A 21,318-nucleotide genomic window follows, 5' to 3' on the forward strand; every position below is an offset into this window, starting at 1 on the left:
CAAACACTTAACTAGGCTTTTTACCGTGTAAAGCTTGCGAGAGTCTGAGAGATGTGTAAATTGTCCCACATCGGTTACGTTACAAGGGAAGGACTCGCTAAGCAGAGTATAAGAAGAGAAGGGGAGCGAACAAGCAAATCACTTACCTGGACGGGGTCGACTCGTGATCATGAAGACGAGTGGCCTAGGCTAGTGACCTCCATTGCACTGAGGAGGGGCGCTTAGCCTAAGGTCTCCCCAAGTGGGAGAGCCTGCGTCATTATTTGTGGCAGAGGGAGCCTGCGTTCGCGCGGCTCCTACCATTCAAACTTTGAGTTTAATATTTTTCCAATAGTTTCATAATTATACCATTCAAACTTAAAATGAATTTCCGTCTAAAATTATATATTCCAGATATATATAGAAAAGTTTATTGTTACGTATGTTGACGAACGTACAGGATCCCACATTGATAAATCTACTAAACTCGGAAGACCAAACCGATTCATCTGGGCTTTCGGCCCATTAGAATACGTGGGCCATATCGAACAAATTGAATCGATCTCAAAACTCTACAAAAAAAAGACTTAGACGCAATTTATTTTTTCTTTCGTTTCGTATAACAGGTAAAGCTCTTATCGTCCCTCTTTGAACTTTTGAATAATTCTTTCCACTGAATGTTCTGTATAATTGTTAGAAACTCCCGAGAGATTTGAAAATGATGAAGAAGAGAATTAACGATTATATGTAATATTTTGCTGCAAAAAAAAAACTAATTGAGGAGCTTAGATTATAATAATTTGTCGTTTAATTATTGCGAACGTTACGAATGGTCATACGTTTTTTGGACTGTAGTGGTGAAAATGAGTCGTGGAAGTGCAGCAGCTCCAAAGGGGAAGAAGAAGGGAGGAGTTGCCTTCGCCATTGATTGTTCGAAGCCTGTTGATGACAAGATTATGGAGATTGCTTCTCTAGAGAAGTTTCTTCAGGAGAGGATTAAGGTTGGTGGTAAAGCAGGTGCTACTGACTGGTCCTTTTCCTATCTCTAATATTCAAATTATTCATTACCTCTGTGTAACTGGTCGTAGATTGGCGTATATCAGTAATACATTTAATTTATACACGATTGGTTAATAGTTGAAGGCTTGAAGCTAGCATATGTAAACACATTCCCCAACTATGCATGTAAGCTTTTTACCAACGACCAACGACGAAACACTTAACCTGGGCTTATCGTGTCCGGCCCATCTCTAAAAAACCCAACAATTTTGCCGTTTAAAACTCGTAAATGAGAGATGTGTAAAAGTCCCACATCGCTTACACGTAAAGAGAAGGTCTCGCTTACCAGAGTATAAAAACAGAAGGGAAGCTTACAAGCAAATCACTTACCTGGACGGGGTCGACTCGTGATCAAGAAGACGAGTGGCCTAGGCTAGTGACCTCCATTGCACTAAGGAGGGGCGCTTAGCTTAAGGTCTCCCCAAGTGGGAGAGCCTGCGTCATTATTTGTGGCAGAGGGGGCCTGCGTTCGCGCGGCTCCTACCATTCACTCTTAGTCTTAAATGTTTGTCGCAACCAAAAGGGAGAAGTAATACCATGCAAAGAAAATGCTGTAAATCCTAAATATCTTATTTTCAATATATGATGGTGTGCACTATGAATTATAGTACTAAGAACTTATATACAAACCCCATAGCAAAATACTGGAGTAAGCCGAAAATATACTTGAGATCTCAAGAACATAACTCAATGTAGATATATGATCAAATTACATACATTTTGTTGTTTTCTTACAGTCAACAGAGTGTTCATTAAAGAAAATATGTGTTCAATAAGATAAATAATACTCATTATTCATGTATCTCTCGACTCGTCAATACAAAGCTAACATTATTCTGGTTATCCCACAATATCACTTGTTGAAAATAAACAACTCCAAGAGTTGAATGATCTAATACTCGTGGATAAGTTATATTTTTCTCTCCCTTTATAAATTATCATAAAAAATCATGGAGCTGAAAATCCCTTGAACAAACTCGCTCTGTTTCAACTTTTCTCTGTGATCCTCAGCCGAAAGCGACTTCTTCTCAACACTCCTGTAATATCCACGTCAAGACAAGAACAATCAGAAAGTGAATGTAAAAAAACTAATCTGAGGATGATGAATGAAGCAATACCGTTCAGGCAAACTCTGATTCAATGTCTTCTTGGCAGAAGTTGAATCTGAAATGAAAAGTCCATCTGCCATCGGCGAAATGAAGGAAGACAGCAAAGGGTCAGCAGTTATACTGGAGGACGAGGAAGAAGAAGATGCAACAACACGTGAAGATCCTTCAAACAAGCTCTGGAAGTTTCCATCAGGAAACTCTCTCTTCAAGATTGATAGCATGGATTGTTGCCCGCCTCTTCTTGTTGATTTTCTTTTCCGCGTTGTCACGTGATATTATAGTTAAGGAATGAATGAAAAACAATATATTGACGGATTCACTTAAGTAAAATGATTGATGAAGGAAAAAAGGATATCTTGAACATATTTGCATGTTGAAGTGTTATATGAGCAACCATATCAGAGCTCCCTTTCACCGCACATACGGGGCATACTTACAAGGAGAATAATGTTAATCTACAAGAAATTGCTAGGCAGTAATTAGGTGTTTTATTGATTAGATGTCTAAACCGATTTTTTGAGCGGTTAGACAAATTTTGAAAAAATAAATCATTTCGCTTAGACCCGATTTGCCACCAAAACCGATTGTTGACAATAAGAAGAATTTCTACTGGCAATAAACAAGGGTCCTATCCTAATTCCGACAAATCTTCAGTAGACTATTTTCACTTCTCTTATTGTATGTCCAAGAAGAGAAACTACTAACCAAAAGAGCAGTGGTTTTCCTAATCTACTAAGAACCATGTGATGAAACATTAATTAGATTTTGATATTACAGAACAATATGGAAGAAGTGTTTACCCCATTGATTGTGTCCATGGGATGATCTTCGTCGATGTGGCAGCAAAGAGAGACGATATCAAAATAATCTTAGCAGAAGCGGCAAGCATACTCTTTCCTGAACTCATCTTCTCCCTCTGCCTCCTCAAACCCCAAAAAGTTATCTGTGTTCATCATCAAAAACAAAAAGCAAACAATCAGACATGGCACAACTACAAAAAAAAAACATAGACTTGAGAAAGAAATTAGGATACTAAAAATGTTCCCATTCTTGTGGTTACACGACAAATATAAATGGGGATCAGAAGGAACATGGAGATATGTAATAAAAGTTGGAGATATGTAAGGTTTTACCAAGAACAAGTTTTTGTATTTTCTTGTCGTTTAAACAAGAATCAAAGATTCCAACTTCGCCATCGACCACAAAAAAACAAACTCAAGAACAGTTACAAAGATGAACAAACTACAATGGCTTTACTCATAATTATCCATGTAATTAGTTTCAAATGTCTCCATATTATTGACTCTTCAGGTTTGTTGGTTAGTTAGTGTTCTTGCTGATTATTTGCTTAAGGTTTCAGCAGTGGTATTAGGTCCTCGAATGTAGTCTTAGTTTGAAGATTGTTAAGATGATGATATTGGTAAGAAATAAAGTTTGTATTACTATCGGCAAATCTCAAGAGTGAATAAGCAACAAGACCATGACTGAAGAAGTGTATGTGGCATATCTCAAGAGGGATTAAGCATCTTCTTCTTGTCGTCTCCAGTCTTTGCTTTAGCAACAACCATGGTCTCATCAGCTTCAGTAGTTTCTTCTGCAGAATCATCTCTCTTTCCTCTGTTTTCACCTGCAAGTGTTTTTTCTTGCGTCCCAAGACACCGGTAATCACAGAAGTTATCTTCTTAACTCGAAAAACCAACCTGGGTCTGATGAAATCTCTCTTCCTTTTATCTTCTTTCATCTTCTTGTATGTATCCGTCTCGTTCTTCCTCATGTTTTTTTCTTCTCTCCGATGTTTTAGGTAGTTTGATCTTGATCGTCTCTTGACCCAATAAAACCTTAAACTTGCACGATGTTGACATGCGGTGCAAGACTTTTAGGGGCATAACACAAATTTTAAAAATAAACTTAGTTACAACTATAATAAAATTTACTAATACACTATCACATTCACTAAATACACAAGTCTAACACTGTAAAAAAATAAATTTATCACGTAAATATGTTATATTATGTCATATACTAAAAAATACATGAATTTAGAAGTTGAGTTAATCGACTTTTGTGGAAATATTTTTTTTAAATAAGTCTAAACTTCTAGAGTAAAAATTATTTTTAAATTTTGAGGCCTTAAAAAAGTCATTAATCGGGGGCCTGGAGCGAGCAAATTTGTTGACATGGACATAGGCACGATCCTGGTTCGTCTCAGTGATGATTTGAGGCTTAGGAGAGTTTGATGATTATAGTAATATCGTCATTGATTCGAGGAACGATAAAGAGAGATTGGTGGTGCTGTGTATTTGTATTAGGAATCAAAGAGATTTTACAAAACGTGTGTTGACTACACTTCTCCTCGTGGTTACTGGTTAGTTAACTGCCGAGTCGTGTTTTTCACTAAATGTTAAATACTATGAATGTCCTAATTACTAAAGCTTATATACAAGGCTTGGGCACTCGGATCCTTGTTAAATACTAGGAATGTTTCAACTACTCATGATCAAGAAGATGAGTGGCCTAGGCTACTAACCTCCATTACGCCAAGGAGGTGCGCTTAGCTTAAGGCTCTCCCGCCTGCGTCATTATTTGTGGCAGAGGGAGCCTGCGTACGCGCGACCCCTACCATCCATTGTTAGTCTTTAAAGTTATTTTGTTAGTTATGTAGTAATTGCATCATTAGTTATGATACTTATCTCCTGACCGACCGTATAAACCATGCAGGGAAAGTTATTATATAATGCAGAAAGGAAAGTTTATTATAATGGTTTTGAGGTTGGTCAAGCTACTTCTAATATCACACATCAGAGTGCAGAGTTAAATTCTTAATATTTTAACTCACAACACAAGATTTTGAGAATACTACATGTTTCCCTTGAATTCTTAAAATCATTACATTATTTTATTTTCATAAATTTGCACAATATACAAAATTTTCTACAAATTTTTTTAAATTTTACAAATCTCACAATTTTTAAAATCAACAAACTCTATAGAAATCTAAGTCTCACTAACACGCCTCTACTTAGTATTTGTCATTGTTTCTAAATAAAATTCCATGCCAACTCGGTTACATGAGAATCAATCGCTGAATTATCTAACACTCGTTCAATAGTTACCAGCATGTTTTCCTTTATAAATCACCACCAGGAATAGTGGAACTGAAATACACTGCTCTCCAATATTCCTGTAAAAATCCTGTCAAGACAAGAATCTTTAGAGCAAATCTGAAATTATATTCTTACAAACAAACAAAATTCAGATCTCAATAGCTTTAGGTAGTTGGTAACTTAGGGATCATCTATATATTTCATTAAAGATCACAAAACAGTGACGTTTTATTTATTGATCCAAGATAAAATTTGATCCACAATACGAAACAAAAATATGAGCAAAAATACTGCATGGGAGGGATAAGTCCAAATGGTACGTATCCAGAAATGTAACAAGGCAAGGGCTTCGAACATTTAACTAGGCCTTTAGAATCCGGCCCGTGTATGTAAGTAAGCATGAAAGAATCTAAACTTGTGAGTGAGAACGATGTATATCCCACATCGTTTACACTTAGAGGGAAGGTCTCGCTTACCAGCGTATAAGAAGAGACGGGGAGCTAACGTTTTAATCACTTACCTGGACGGGGTCAACTCGTGATCAAGAAGACGAGTGGCCTAGGCTAGTGACCTCCATTGCACTGAGGAGGGGTGCTTAGCCTAAGGTCTCCTCAAGTGGGAGAGCCTGCGTCATTATTTGTGGCAGAGGGAGCCTGCGTTCGCGCGGCTCCTACCATCTAACCTTAGTCTTAAATGTTGTTTAAACCAACAGGTGGAAGAAAGAAAAGAACATTTTCTTTTCAAAAAATCGTTGGTGAGCACTATGAAATACAAGAACTTATATTCCAACAACCATAGCAAAAAGCTGGAATAAACCGAAAGTATTGTTAGGATCTGAAACCAGTGTCCGAATCATCCACGCCAGGTTCCATTTATTTATTATTCAAACTTTTCCAGTTGACGAATATGGTTTGATTAATCAAACATTAGCTTTCAATCATGGTTGCCTTTTGTGTGTCTGCTTGAGATTCTCCAAAAAAAAAATCTCTACTTCCCTTTGTTTCTTCGTTTTCTCACTGGTTAGATGTAGAAGACCAACATTCACAACATCTAATCGTCTCCAATATGTAGCATATAACACCATCCTCGCCAGTACGCCTGTTTTGTAATTGAAAAATCATATATTGACAAAACATTTAGGGTTTTGGATGTATCAAAAAATGCACGGTCACGCTAAGTCGTTTAATTCATCTAAGATTGTTTCCTTTAGCATGCTTTTTGATGGTGGAGCTTTGATTCTTTTCTACATTACATCTCTCACCCTTTTTTTCCGGATTCAGGCTACACGCTCAGGCCTGACATTGGCCGGTCTAGCTGGAGCAGCTGCAGTTGAGTACTATGATCACAAAACTGGAGCCACCGATCGTTACCCCAAATTTCTCAAGCCTGATAACTTGAATAAAGACTAAAAAATTCTTACCATAGCTGATGTTCCCTAGAACTATTCTAGTCATATTATAGCTACTGAATTTTTTTTAATGTTTCTTTAATCCTTGTGTCCCGTACTGTGAAATGAATTAATTCTGGGTTATATAATCCATACGCCGTGCAGATTGTTTGCTAATACGGGATGCTTATCTGTAAGAGATACACATTCAGAAAAATAATGCATATTTATATTCCTTCATGAAACTGGTCCTTCTTCTATCTCTAATTCAAATTATTCATTACCTCTGTGTAACTGGTTTGGCGTATATAAGTAATACATTTAATTTATACACGAACTCAAATGTTATTACTATGTAAACACAATTCAGATTTTATATACTTTTGGTAAAGAAAGTTTGATTGGTTAATAGTTGAAGGCGAAGCTAGCATATGTAAACACATTCCCCAACTATGCATGTAAGCTTTTTACCAACGACCAACGACGAAACACTTAACCTGGGCTTATCGTGTCCGGCCCATCTCTAAAAAACCCAACAATTTTGCCGTTTAAAACTCGTAAATGAGAGATGTGTAAAAGTCCCACATCGCTTACACGTAAAGAGAAGGTCTCGCTTACCAGAGTATAAAAACAGAAGGGAAGCTTACAAGCAAATCACTTACCTGGACGGGGTCGACTCGTGATCAAGAAGACGAGTGGCCTAGGCTAGTGACCTCCATTGCACTGAGGAGGGGCGCTTAGCCTAAGGTCTCCCCAAGTGGGAGAGCCTGCGTCATTATTTGTGGCAGAGGGAGCCTGCGTCCGCGCGGCTCCTACCATCTAACCTTAGTCTTAAATGTTAATATCAACCAAAAGGGAGAAGTAGCCCTGCAAAGAAATTGCTGTAAATCTTAAATATCTTATGTTCAAAATCTGTTGGTGTGCATTGTGAATTATAGTACTAAGAACTTGTATAACATAACTCAATGTAGATAAATATGATCAAATACGTACATTTATGTTGTTGTTTTCTTACAGTGTACAGACGAACAAAGTGTTCATTAAAGAAAAGATGTGTTCAATAAGATAAATAATACTCATTATTCATGTATCTCTTGACTCTTCAATACAAAGCTAAAACATTATTCTGGTTATCCCACAATATCACTTGTTGAAAATAAACAACAAGTCCAACAGTTGAATGATCTAATACTCGTGGATAAGTAATATTTTTCTCTCCCTTTATAAATCATCATCAAGAATCATGGAGCTGAAAATCCCTTGAACGAACTCGCTCTGTTTCAACTTTTCTCTGTGATCCTCAGCCGAAAGAGACTTCTTCTCAACACTCCTGCAAAATCCAGATCAAGACGAGAACCATCAGAGAGTGAATGTAAGAAAACCAATCTGAGGATGATGAATGAAGCAATACCGTTTAGGCAAACTCTGATTCGATGTCTTCTTGGCAGAACTTGTTTCCGAAATGAAAAGTCCATCTGCCATTGGCGAAATGAAGGAAGACAGCAAAGGGTCAGCAGCTATACTGGACGATGAAGGAGGTACAACAACACGCGAAGATCCTTCAAACAAGCTTTGAAAGTTTCCATCAGGGAACTCTCTCTTCAAGATGGATAGCATGGACTGAGCCCCGCCTCTTCTTGTTGATTTTCTTTTCCGCGTTGTCACGTAATATTATAGTTAAGGAATGAATGAAACACAATTCATTGAAGGAAGGGAATCATATAGGTAAAATGATGGATAGAAAAAAAAAAGGATATCTTGAACATGTTTGCATGTTGAAGTGTTATATGAGCAACCATATCGGAGCTCACTTTCACCGCACATACGGGGCATACCTACAAGGAGAACAATGTTAATCTACAATCACTGTTCAAGAAATCGCTAGATAGTGTCACAATGCTTTATAGAAAATTACTGATTAGACGGATGCCTAGACCGATTTTTTTGAGCGCTTAGACCAATTTTGAAAAAATATTGTTCTAAAAATATCGTTTCGCTTAGACCCAATTTACCATTAAGGCGGGCAGCTAGACCGATTTTTAGAACACTGTCGACAATAAAAGAAACTTTCCTGACAATAAACAGGACTCCTATCCTGATTCAAACACATCTTCTTATTGTATGTCCAAGAAGAGGAACTACTAAACAAAGAGCAATGGTCTGCCTAATCTACTAAGAACCATGTGATGAGACATTAATTAGATTTTTGATATTACAGAATAATACGGAAGAGATGTCTACCCCATTGATAGTGTCCATTGGATGATCTTCGTCAATGTGGCAGCACAAAGAGACGATATCAAAATAGTCAGAGCAGAAGGGGCAAGCATACTCTTCCCTGAACTCATCTTCCCCCTCTGCCTCCTCAAACCCCAAAAAGTTATCTGCATTTATCATCAAAAACAAAATGTAAACAATCAGAGACTTGAAAAAGATAGGACTACTAAAAGTGTGTTCCATTCTTGTGGTTACACGACAAATATAAATGGGGATCAGAAGGAACACTGAGATATGTAATAAAAGTTGGAGTTATGCAATAAACAACGTTGTACCAAAAACAAGTTTTTTTTGTATGTCTTGTTGTTAAATCAAGAATCAAAGGTTCCAACCTTTTGACAAACAGAACTCTTACACATAAACTAACACACACATGAGACTCAAATGCCTCAAAGACAGAAACTTTTCTCCATTTCTTGGTTCTCTATGTCAATGATTTTCGGACAGGATGGATTTAATTACAACAAAAATAATAATTTTCTCGTTTCTTTATCATTCGTACAATTAATATAAGCCAACAAAATAAAATCAAATCTCAAAAAATAAAACAAAGAACAATATAATTTCTTTTTTTCAACTCACCAGATCGAGACAAGAAATCGAGCTGGTATCTTCGTGAAGCCGATGCGAGACGATCACTCCATGAATCAGAATCCATTTTTTCCTCGATCGAATCCCAAAATAAATTCGAAGAATCAAAGGGAGAGATACCAAACAAATCAAGATTCTCGGTACGGACAAAGACAATACGAATATTCCGATCAACGAATCAAAAAGATTCCGGCGAGATGCAAAGACGTATTACGAAGACGACAACGAACGACGGCGATGCTGCGTTGTTTTCCGGAAGTTGTCTTTTTTTTTTTAATTGTTTGGATAGAGAGTGAGAGACATAGGAGAGAGGAGACGAGTTCTCTCTCTATGTAATAATAATTTCTTAATTTAAATTAGTTTTATTACATGTATTTACTTCCTTAATTAGTTGTCTTTTTAAAAAATTTTAATGTCTCGTTTATAACAGCCCGCACGAATACATGCCGTTTAAACCTTTTACCCGACGTGTATTTTCCTTTCGTAATATAACACTGGCACGATTTCCCGCTTATTGAACACGTCAATGTGCTAGTTACAGGCGTACGTGTCTAAATATTACTGGTTTAGTTATGGTATATTGGTGAAGCAGGTGAACTTGACCCGCGCAAACAGAGTATTCACTGTTTCAAAGATTTTTTGTATTTTTTATATTCATTTTTCATAATACACTAACTTTTTGTTTTCACATCAATATATTTTTTTCGGTGCAAACAGACTAAACCGAAGTCAATGCAAAGCTATAAATCGAAATGCTCCGGTCTAATTTCACTTTTTAGATTTTGACCAATCGTCTCTACGGGTCAGGACTGTCGATACAAAACAGGCCCAACTTCACTACGTTAATATACTAAAAAAGAATGGCCCAAAGAGCGTGGATAAAATAAAGGGCAAAACTGTCTTTTCAGAGATACTCTGTTTTTTTTTTCTTTCAGGCGAGAACAGAACTGCAAGACAATAATAGTAGACAAAGAGCAGCTTGTTCTTCCTCCTTTAAACTCTTTCTTTTCTTGAATGACACGCAAACTTTTGATGACAATATTGATGTGTTTATCTTCTTGTGGGCTTTCTGTCTATGAATACCCAACAAATGGGATCGTCTCTGTCTCTTGAATCTGATCCCACATGCATTGCAAAGTGACTGCTAATTCCATTATGCAAAACCAGAAGGAAACCAAGTTAAAAACACTTCTTTATCCAAAAAAAAAAGAAAGAAAGTTAAGAGTACTTCTTGAACTATATCAAACAAAGTTATAAATATAGTAACTCAAGGTACGTAGAAGAGACCTTGGGACCAGATGGTCCACCTCTCCACATTGGTGTCCTGGTGGTTTTGCAATCACTGCAACACCTAACTCTCTCCTTCTCTTCTTCCATTTCTATGTTCAATTTTAGAAGAGCAACAATGACAATATTAGATGAAGTATAAGAACATAGCTCTCTTGGATCAAATCAAATCAAAGGAACCAACCAACCTTTATTTTCAGAGCCTCTTTTTGCAACCACAGTAGCAAAGAACTATCCCAGTTATCTATATAACTCTTAGCAAAATAGAGGGCCTGATCACTATAAAGCCAAGAGGATTGATATATAGAAACAATGTCAAGATTGCTAGTTATTTTTGTGGTATGAGTCAATCATCAAGAAAGGCTTAGGACATCTTTAAACCCCCTTTCAAACAAGTGTGACTGTGGTAAGAAGACACAAACGCCCTTGGCCGCACTTTTGGTCAGTCAATGATTATGGCCTTTCTGCTAGACTGATGACAAAAAACAAAACATCTGCCAAATAATTGTCGGGTGGAAAGCCAAGTGGCAGTACGCACGACCGGGATCTTTGGAATCGTTTTTAATAATTTTTTTTTGAACAACTGTCGTTTTTAATAATTATGAGTGCGTTTGTGTGTGTATTAGAGAAAAGAAAGTAGAATAAGCCACAGATTCTACTCTGTACTCAAACAAGTTGAAGTTCTAATGAAATCAAGTGGTGTTTCAAAAAAAAAAGCCACAGATTCAGCAAACTTGTTCACGTAAAGACAGAAAAAAGTAATGAAACAAAAGCCACCTATGTTTTCACTTACTCATAGACTTTTTGTTGTGATTAGGAAGCCAATAGTCTTCTTTCTCAATCAGTTGGAGGGAAAGAAAAAGTACATATACTATAAAGTCACAAACTATAAAGGGAATACATACAATAAAATAGTCTGTCCCAAACCAGCAGATTATTTTCTAATAAGTTCTAGCCAACTGAGGATTTGATTTGAAAGTTGATTCTGTTATGAAAACTGAGAGTTCATGCCTCATCGTATTGGTTGATTTGGTATATCTTAATAGTGCTGTTTATATACTTGTTTGAATGGTCTTTATGATAATGATTCTACACATTGTTAGCGGATAAAATCGAAATACTCTTACAGCAAAATTTTAAAGATGTAAGCTGACTTTGTCAAAAATAAATAGTTTTATTTTTCTCTAAAAATATTGTATAGGCAAAGAGAAAATTTATCTTATATATATATAGCTTTCGTGCATATCAAGGAACCTTTGAATCCAATATGGCATGTAATCTATATTGTAAAGGCTACAAGTTACAAGTCCTTAGCTATAACACCATTTCAAATTAGGGGATAAACAAATACTTTAATTATAAAATATGGAAACTGATTTGGTTATATATATATACTGTATACATTTTGTAGAAGTACATATCAAACATGGTATACACAAAGACTAATCCCCAGTACTTATTAAACCATTGGAAACAGTCAATGGCCGGGATCCATTCAACTAACCATATTCTATCAAAAGGAAAGAATAAGAACTCACACACATATACAATATACACATCTTTCATGCACCGTATAAGAATCGAAACCTCTGTATCTAATACATTAGACAAGGGTTCTTACAAGCCTTCCCTCGTTTTCTGGCAGTTGTGAGTTTCCAGACTTCTCGGATTTTAAAGGCTGCCTTGACCTTACACCACCTGCCTCTTGGAGATCCCACATTAATGTTAACATCGTACGTTCCAGCTTCTTCCGTGCCAGACACGCTAACACAAAAACTTTTCAATTGTTGCTCCACATCCGCTGCACCAGCCGACCAGTTCAAGGGAAAGTCATGATGTTGATGATAAGCAAAAATATTCCCGTCATTCTCGATACAATCCCTTGTCTCTACAGTTTGTGATTCACTGTACACCGGATCGTGTTCACCAGCCCTGAAGCTGTTTCTTTGCATGAACTTTCCGTCCATATGAAACGACGTCGTAGCTGGTGAGTTATCAAAATTCATCACCATCTCTGGTTGGACCGTGGAGGTTGGAGCAGTGAAGTAAAAAGAGCTCAAAGAGTCTATTGGAATTGAAACTCCTAAATATCCGAAAAGAAAAAAAAAAAACATCATTATTAATTTTTTTGATCAAAAACATCGTTATTAGTTAAGTCAAGTTATTTACATACCAAAAGGGCTTTACAAGACTATGACAAAAATTAAATATATATACCTTGAAAGTTGTTGTGCTGCACTCCAGGATTCTGCGTGCATTGCAAGGACCTAAACTGGCTAAGGTTTTGATACGCTTCACGCTTCAGCTCGTCCAGCTGATAAGCTGGTAGCTGATCGGGGCTTCCAAACGTGCCGTCACTGAAGTACACTTTGATCACTTCATAGACTGAGTTAAAAATAAGCGACACGCCAAGAGCGGTTGTGTTGTAGATGTAACACTCGGCTTCGTCCAAAACGCATTCCATCGCATGGGATACAATTACTTCTTCATAAGTTCTCTTTGAGATCCCTCCACCAAGTAGCTGTTAGAAAAGAACAACTTAGGTTAGGTTTATTTACTTCAAATATTTATTTGAATTATTTTAGGTTTATAATCAATCTTACGTTGTATAGCGCCTCTGGATCTACCGTATACCAACGACGAAAATCCTTAACGGTAAAAATCTTCCGTTCAGCCAAACGCTTCGCTGAAACGCCAGCTAATTTCTCCAGCCTCCAAACCTCGTCGCCAGGGTACGGAGGATGATGTTTTTTATAAGCTGCATAACCAAAAATGTAGAAAATAAAAACTATTGATCATTGAGAAATACTAGCACTAGAACACTTTTTCTTCTAAATATTATTAATTAAAAAATATTATTTTTATTTATTTTTTACTTGAGTTTTGGTTTAGTAATTAGTATTTATAATAATATTTTGGGAGTAAAATTAGGGTTAAATTATTACCATAATTTTTTAAGGTTTAAATTAATTAATCATTTTATTTTTAAATTATTGTTAGTTTTAAGATTTTTCTCTTGGTAAACTATTTTGTGACAAATATATTTTTTGTGCTATCTAAGTGATTTGTTTTGATATTTTACCCTAAACACATTAACCGTTTCAGACAGCTAAGTATACTTACATTCTCCACGTTGGTCTTTAACTTTAAAGGCTTCACTTCTCGCCTCCACGGCACCACCACCGGTTAGTTTAGCACCTAACCGGAACTTCTTACTCCTAGTCCAGCTCGAATTATCCGAGAAAGTAACAACTCCGGTGATCACTCCGACGCCGTCTTTAAGCGTCACCGTTAAATCTCCGGTGAGTAACGGACGTTTCCCTTCGCGTTGCTTTTCAATATACCCTTTGAATACGTCAACGGTCCAGCTTTCCTCCGTGAAGTCAGCGTTCAGCGGCACTATTTCGACCTGAGAAGACGAGAGCGGTCCCGCCACGACTCGATAGTTCGTGGCTGTATCCACGAGCTCGAACGCTACGGGAGAACGGTCCCTAGCTTCGATTTTGGCCCCCGTGAATATCGTAGACGGTGGTGCGTTGATGAATCGCAGCTTGTAACGTGAACGCGAGGACGGCGTTTCTGAACGTGATCGTTCGGTCGGGGACCATGACGAGGAGAGATGTGGTTGAATAACACGATCAAGCTCCTCTCGAACCTAAATCATAAAAAATAACATAATTAGTAACTAGTTTACGCATATCATTGAATATAAAGTATAACTAAGCAAACGTTAACAAGTTGCAACAATTGCATGCAAAAGATACAAAGAAAAACACATGTATTTTTTTTTAATAAAAAATATATATATATCAAGCCCCTCTCGAACCTAAATGATTTAAAATAACATAATTAGTAACTGGTTTAATTAACACATGTATTTTGTTTATACGTATATTAGTACATACAACTCGATCAATAAACTTCTTAGTTATATGTATATATGATATACTATAGAAACTAGCTAGACTTAAGGACCGTTCAATATTGTTGATACGGAGCCCACAAATTATAAAACCACAGAAACTAAAACGGGACAGAAGAGAAGAAGAAGTCGGTCAAAGCTGGCGGCTTTGTAGGAATGGATTAATTTAACTAATTTCGTGACTAATTGAGATTTTAATTAATTATGTGGTTTATGTGTAATTGAAGACAGTGAGAAAACTCACAATTTTTCTGAGCCTGTTCTCCATCTCGACCATGAACTGATTAGTTAACCGATCTCTCATCACTTTCTTCACAGCTCTGAGGTTTACATGAGAAAAAAACAAACTCAAAAACTTAAATTATTGTTAGAAAACCAACCAAACAATATATGTGTATTGTAAGATGGAAGAAACTCACTTCTTGAATGTTAGTTTATGAGGTTTTAAACCATTGTACACACTAGCCCCATGAAAATGGGTGTGTTGCATCTTCATTGATCACTTTTGGTTTGTGTGTGTGTGTTATCAGATTTTAAAAAACCTCAAAAGATTTTATCGTCTTTCTAAAAAAAGAAAAAGAAAGGGATCTTTGTGTGTGTGAGAGGAGAGAAGAGAGCAGGAGATGAGTTTGTGAAAGAGTAGTTGATGGGGGATTATATAAAGGGAGAGCATTGACGAAGTAGCACTTGAAACTTCGAGGAAGATTCGTTCTGCTCTTATAGTTTAGTAGCGCTATACATTAACAACGCTATAGTTAGTTATTTTTAGTGTTTTGTTAATTAATTAAAACCAAACATAAGGACACTTGTGTAGTGTATATATATATTCGTTACCAAATCAATTGCTGGTTGAGTCACAAGCTTATGATAACCTCGAATATACACTCTATCCGGCCAAACATGTTCATGTATTTCATTCAAAATATAACGGTTCATAAGAACATCCACGAATATTGGGAAAGTCAGAAATAAAGTAGAATTGCATGATTAACCCCGGTTTCTTAGCCGAAATTTTTAATTCATGATTCGATATTTTTTTTTTACATTTTTCGGTTAAAAGAAAACTCTTATATCTGTTATTTAAGAGACGGTCTAATAACTCCTAGTCTATAGATTTTTTCATGTCTACAACCTTTAAAGATTTTTGTTGTAAAAATTCCCTTAACGGGGAGATCAGCCGAATAACGAAAACAAGAACCAGTTCCTAAATCATTTTTATTCAATTTCTTCTGTTTTCTTTTGGACTTATTATTTTTATTGATCTCATCTGATGAATTTGATGCCTATAAGCGTTTAGATATCTCAAACGAAATAAATTAGACATGATATTTTTGAAATAATATATTCCAGAGTAAGAGAAAAAATATCATTGACCTAAACACACAAATATATTAAAGGAAAAATAGATTTCTGATGTCTCTAACTAGTACTTTGTCATTTATAATATGTAATTAAATATATCATTGAAATTTTCTATACGTAAACTTGAGAAAACGTGTACTAGTTTTCCATTGTAAATAAAATATCATCATTGAAATAATTTCATTAAGAAATTAGTCGATGATCTCTTCGATCTTTTTTTTTTTTTTTTTTTTTTTTTTCGATCAAACTGCTTCCTTTTTTTTTTCCTTCGATCTTGGTTTCTAAGTATTACAAACGTTCATTTGTATAGTTTGTGGTCAGAAATCATATGAGCGAAAAACATTTGTTGTTGTTAGCAGACAAGATCCTGCATTTATGTGTAAGAATTGCATCTTAATAGATGTTACAGTCTACGCGTTTTTATAATTATTACTTGAAAGCTTTTGTCCATTTCTCAATCATTGACTAGACCTGAGAAACACGTAACTGTTATGGTGCTACCATGCACAATCAAACCCTACGCGGCTACTCATGCACTGGTTTTAATTGCAATAGTTGATATATATAGCATAAATTTCGTATTTTCCAAATTTAGGAGTGGTATGATCCCTTGATAAAAAAGGAAGCAGTTTGATCATATTATCAAATTCTAAGCAAGTAAAACTACAATCAAAATTTAGCGTATATTAACGTTAAATTGTTCTATTTAGCTTAATGAACTATCTCAATTTTATAACATTTGAAAATTTATAAACCAGCCAAAAAGAACCGATGACATAAGCGTTGACAAGGCTACATCGTCAACTAAAAGCATATGACCCCCAAAAAACACGTTTAGGCGGTAATGATAACGCGTTTTAAGTAGTTTATGATCATATAAAATAACATTCAACATAAATATTAAAGTTTTAACGATTGCAGGACAAGATGCAGATAAATATAAGAACAAATTTTTCTTCATTAACGCGTTCCGATGATGGACTATCTCCCTCTACGATGGAAACCAAATAAAACGACACAAACGGTTTATTTTTATTTATTTAAAAATGCAAATATGATTTTTTTTACATCAAACGGTTGATCTATTACTCAAACTTACGATAATTTCTTTGTTTCATTTCATTTTATATAATATATAAGATTAATACATATATATATTAAGAAAATACAATTTTATATAATTTATATTGACTATATATATAAAAATATCATTAAACAAAACTAATTTAATCAATAAAGAAAAATGTAGTATTATTAATTGGTCGCAAATCTCAAACAATTTTTTTTATCTGAAATAATGAAAAATCTCTTATTTTACAATAAACATATTTTTAAGCATCAAATAAACTGAAACAGAAAAGTATATTAATAATTAAGGGATTGTTTATAATAGGTAGGCATCAAACAATATAGCTTTGAAGATTCAGAACTTATAAAAGTTGATATAAAAAATATTCTATACCATATTAGGATAGACAATTTCTGATCTTTTATACAAATAAGGAGGAAGTTAAATATAATAAATTTAGAGGTTTTTTTGAAACTTAATAAAATTAAAAGTAAAGGTTTCAAGAACTCTTGTTCAATTGTTTCCAGGCCAGGGGCGGAGGCAGTGAAGGAGGTGTGGGGTCAGCTGACCCCACTACTTTTTTAAAAAATATTTTTTTTATTTAAGAAAATTTTTATTGACCCTATTAAAAATGAAAATTTGACCCCACTAAAAATATAATTTCACAAATATAATCACAAAACATTAAAAATTGAAGATAATTTAAAATTATATAAATAATATGTTTATTTTATTTGTTAAACATTTGATTTATATTAATTTTAGCTTAAATTTCAATAAACACGTTTTTATATTAAGTGTTAGTTACATATTTCAATAAAGCCCAAATTGTATTAGGTCCAATAACTAATATTAAAAAAAGTTTGAAATTAATGAGTGAATTTGAAAAAAAGGATTTGTACTTCTTTTCTGGACAACGCAAAAAGGAAGAACTCTCATGTTCCCCAAGCAATTTTTGGATATTTTTTTTGACCGAATAATTTTTAAATAAGTTTTCTATTTTTTTTTTGTTATACACTCTCCACTTTATTTTACCAAACTAAAAACTGATTATGATTCAATGATTATGTAAATTTATCAGTTAACTAATGGATCAGTTTCTGAATCGGCAAAAAAATATCAGCCAATAAAATGGTCAAAAAATAGTATTAATACAATATCGCATCAGTAGTGAGTTTCTAAATTTTTTATGATTTGTTTTATCGAAAATATTTTAAATTGTAGTAAATAATTATGATAAACAAGTTTTAAGATATGAATGATCATAGAGTATATTTATAGTTTTTCTGTGGTTATAAATTATGTATTTGGAAAAAACAAATTGACCCTGGTACAAAAATTTTCTGGCTCTGCCACTGTTCCAGGCCAATATAATGTATGGATGACTTTTTTTTTTTTTGATGAAATTTCAAATTTATTCATCCTTTTAGGGTATTAATATTTACAAAAGAATAATATGGCTATTTTAACTACTATGACTACTCTTCTATGCTATGTGTAAGCTGGAAAATTTTGAAAGTAAAGAGCCCATCTACATGGTGAGCAAGAACCATCTCTGGAGAAGTCCTGCATACTTATGTCCCCCCCTATATTTGAGAGACGAGATGCGATTTCGCATGGTCTTGTCTATTGTAGCACGCATGGTCTCAACTGTCATCCAGCTTGTGTGATGTCTCCTTGCATTGAAGACATCAAACAATGTAGCTTTGAAGATTCAGAACTTATAAAAGTTGATATAAAAAATATTCTATACCATATTAGGATAGACAATTTCTGATCTTTTATACAAATAAGGAGGAAGTTAAATATAATAAAATTAGAGGGTTTTTTTGAAACTTAATAAAATTAAAAGTAAAGGTTTCAAGAACTCTTGTTCAATTGTTTCCAGGCCAATATAATGTATGGATGACTTTTACGGAAAAAAATGGCGTGCATATGTATAAATACATTTCTTGAAACTTTCCTTCCAAATTCGAGGAAAACGGAAAGGAACTGCCGAATAGTCAAAGTAACTGTTGATTGATATCTAAGTTTGATCATCGAATCATTTCGTTAACCAGTCACTCTTGACGTGGCTTTCATACTTTTTAATTATATTGTTCACTTGTAATAGTTAATCTGCTGTGTTAATCTTTTTTTGGATGTATCATCGTACAGCAAAGTTGAACAAAATGCACATGCTAAGTTGTGATCAGAACTATATTTTGGTTCATTTGTGAAGTTTGTTGCGCAAATGAGAGATTAAGCGAGTCTTGGTTCTTTTCTGCATTTGGTTATCTGTCCCAAAACAAGGTTTGCGTTTGGTTATACTTTTTTTTGGTCAAACATGCTTATATTACTACTTAGTTATCAAGGTTTCCTCTCACCACAGAGGGGTTGAGATACAAAGATAAAACCTCTTTGGCCAGACGATCAGCGATCGTATTAGAGAGCCGAAGAACAAACTTAAAACATATAGAAGAGAAGGAAAGACTCAACACACTGATGTCATGGAGAATTCCTTGCAGAGCGATCACAGAAGAACTTGCTGTGATCATGACTTAGAAATGCAAAGACAACACACACACACAATCCATATAGACGAAACGTTTTAATGTTGAGTTCACAATTTTATATATTCGAAATCAAGCACTACGTATACAAAACAGATTCACTCGAATCCAAAGTCTAAAAGTGAAGTTTTTTTAATGTTTATTTATTTATTTTCTCCTTTTCATTTAAGAGTTTTGGACGTATTGCAGTAATAATGTTTTAAAAGATACATTTGTAATCATCGTTCCAGAAATGTTTTTTTCTTCATGGACATACATGCTCATGAGTGAGTCAGAGTACATGTAGATCTACGTTAGATCGTCTTGTTAATTTAAAATTATATATTAGCGAACCCAGCATCCACGAAGTTTCTGAACTAAAGATATATAGGATGGTAGATTCTCTTTTAAATATATACTAACTTTGAGACTTGTTCCTCAAATACTTGTATGGTAGTGAAACTTATGACCAAGCATCAGTCTTTTTTTAATTCATATCGAAAAATGATATCCTTAAAGTGCTGTAAGAACCTGTAAGAAAGGTATGCGACTGATCTTGCTAATCATATCCTAGGAAATACATTCAGAGAGAAAATGTCAATAGTATATTTTCCTTAGCAGATCATTTTCTGTTTATTCTATAGTATAAGATTTTGTTTCCACAAATTTTTGTCCTAAAAATTGTCAGAAGAGAATTTTTTTATATATATCCCTAATGAACTTCTTTTATTATATTCTTCCTATAATTGCCTTAAGTTTTTTTTATAAGTTAACAAACACCTATTTTGGCGTTCACCTTATGCAACTCGAATAACACGTGGACTCTTTCACCTCTATTTTAGCAAAAATGTTTATTTTTAAAAACGATTAAAAGTTTTCGGTCTCAAAAGTCAGTACATTTTAACTCTATGTAGCATAAAAAATCATTGCCAAAGAATAAACCCATGACTCTTTAAACCTCTATTAAATGATCAAATAATTTTCGCTAATAGACCGACTCTTCGTCAGTAAATGCTCGTTCTTTGTTCAGTTAAGAAATGAGCAACAATCTTTTGAGTAATCTACATGCGCCGTTGCTCATCTTTAGATAACATAAAAATTTGTTTCATTTTCTCCTTCACATGATATTTGCAGGTTATATATGCAAAAAGGATACTCGTATTCCGTGTACCACCTTTAAAATGCATTCCATCACAGAGAACCGTTGCACGAAAAAGGATGCACCAAAACTTTACAATGAGATGCTTATAGCAGCAAGCAAGTATTGATTCACTTTCGAGAACACAACTGGACAAAACTTTACACACAAAAAAACACGATCTAACGTATTATTATTATTATAGAAAGTGGAGCCCGAAAACCCATTTTGTGGTTCCCAAACTCCGTGGAAAATCAACTATTGCGAGTTGGCATTATTAGACGTGTGCACTGTATACCATAAAGTTTTTGCATGCTTCCATAACCGAACAGGAGAAACATATGTATGGTCGATTTCTCAATTTGCTACAGATTCATCTAATCAGACTGAATATTATTCAGCTTTTTTCTCTGTACTCATTATAGTTCATTCGTCGATACTAGATCGTCGCCTTAGAAAAATACAAGATTTAAACTATATTCTATTAGGAATGGACAAAATAT

General features: G+C 34.7%; 2 protein-coding genes, 5 non-coding genes and 1 pseudogene across 7 annotated transcripts; 5 read left to right on the plus strand and 3 right to left on the minus strand.

The window, feature by feature from the left end:
* The first annotated feature begins 138 nt into the window (after positions 1-138).
* Positions 139-300, plus strand: LOC125600823. The gene has a single exon (XR_007333932.1). It is a non-coding gene; the product is annotated as a U1 spliceosomal RNA (small nuclear RNA).
* Positions 301-1,341: 1,041 nt separating this feature from the next.
* Positions 1,342-3,347, minus strand: LOC125600803 (annotated as a pseudogene).
* On the plus strand, positions 1,361-1,522 carry LOC125600824. The gene has a single exon (XR_007333933.1). It is a non-coding gene; the product is annotated as a U1 spliceosomal RNA (small nuclear RNA).
* Positions 3,348-4,612: 1,265 nt separating the features above from the next.
* On the plus strand, positions 4,613-4,767 carry LOC125600819. The gene has a single exon (XR_007333928.1). It is a non-coding gene; the product is annotated as a U1 spliceosomal RNA (small nuclear RNA).
* A 996-nt stretch (positions 4,768-5,763) lies between these two features.
* On the plus strand, positions 5,764-5,925 carry LOC125600818. The gene has a single exon (XR_007333927.1). It is a non-coding gene; the product is annotated as a U1 spliceosomal RNA (small nuclear RNA).
* A 1,367-nt stretch (positions 5,926-7,292) lies between these two features.
* LOC125600825 lies at positions 7,293-7,454 on the plus strand. Its single transcript, XR_007333934.1, has one exon. It is a non-coding gene; the product is annotated as a U1 spliceosomal RNA (small nuclear RNA).
* A 156-nt stretch (positions 7,455-7,610) lies between these two features.
* LOC111207570 (protein DEHYDRATION-INDUCED 19 homolog 6-like) lies at positions 7,611-9,849 on the minus strand. The gene is made up of 5 exons (XM_022705755.2): positions 9,498-9,849; positions 8,880-9,022; positions 8,396-8,473; positions 8,050-8,303; positions 7,611-7,968 (listed from the first exon to the last, which is right to left on the minus strand). Exons 1-5 carry the CDS (start codon positions 9,571-9,573, stop codon positions 7,860-7,862), a joined length of 660 nt encoding a protein of 219 aa, XP_022561476.1. The 5' UTR covers positions 9,574-9,849; the 3' UTR covers positions 7,611-7,859.
* A 2,279-nt stretch (positions 9,850-12,128) lies between these two features.
* On the minus strand, positions 12,129-16,206 carry LOC125600805 (calmodulin-binding protein 60 G-like). Its single transcript, XM_048773393.1, has 6 exons — positions 15,135-16,206; positions 14,960-15,035; positions 13,917-14,448; positions 13,397-13,551; positions 13,011-13,314; positions 12,129-12,876 (listed from the first exon to the last, which is right to left on the minus strand). The coding sequence occupies exons 1-6, from the start codon at positions 15,209-15,211 to the stop codon at positions 12,389-12,391; spliced, it is 1,632 nt and encodes a 543-aa protein (XP_048629350.1). The 5' UTR covers positions 15,212-16,206; the 3' UTR covers positions 12,129-12,388.
* Positions 16,207-21,318: the final 5,112 nt, after the last annotated feature.

The sequence above is a fragment of the Brassica napus genome, unplaced genomic scaffold (genome assembly GCF_020379485.1).
Source record: "Brassica napus cultivar Da-Ae unplaced genomic scaffold, Da-Ae ScsIHWf_2397;HRSCAF=3098, whole genome shotgun sequence".
Lineage (NCBI taxonomy): Eukaryota > Viridiplantae > Streptophyta > Magnoliopsida > Brassicales > Brassicaceae > Brassica > Brassica napus.

Bases quoted from the DNA above. Each gene is read 5' to 3' on its own strand.
- LOC111207570 (XM_022705755.2), bottom strand. From the start codon at position 9,573: ATGGATTCTGATTCATGGAGTGATCGTCTCGCATCGGCTTCACGAAGA. The intron at 9,023-9,497 runs GTGAGTTGAAAA...TGATAAATGCAG, and splicing joins CGATTTCTTGTCTCGATCTG to ATAACTTTTTGGGGTTTGAG. The intron at 8,304-8,395 runs ATATCCTTTTTT...CTATAATATTAC, and splicing joins AACATGCAAACATGTTCAAG to GTGACAACGCGGAAAAGAAA.
- LOC125600805 (XM_048773393.1), bottom strand. From the start codon at position 15,211: ATGAAGATGCAACACACCCATTTTCATGGGGCTAGTGTGTACAATGGT. The intron at 14,449-14,959 runs GTGAGTTTTCTC...TTTATGATTTAG, and splicing joins AGAACAGGCTCAGAAAAATT to GTTCGAGAGGAGCTTGATCG. The intron at 12,877-13,010 runs GTATATATATTT...TCGGATATTTAG, and splicing joins GCAGCACAACAACTTTCAAG to GAGTTTCAATTCCAATAGAC.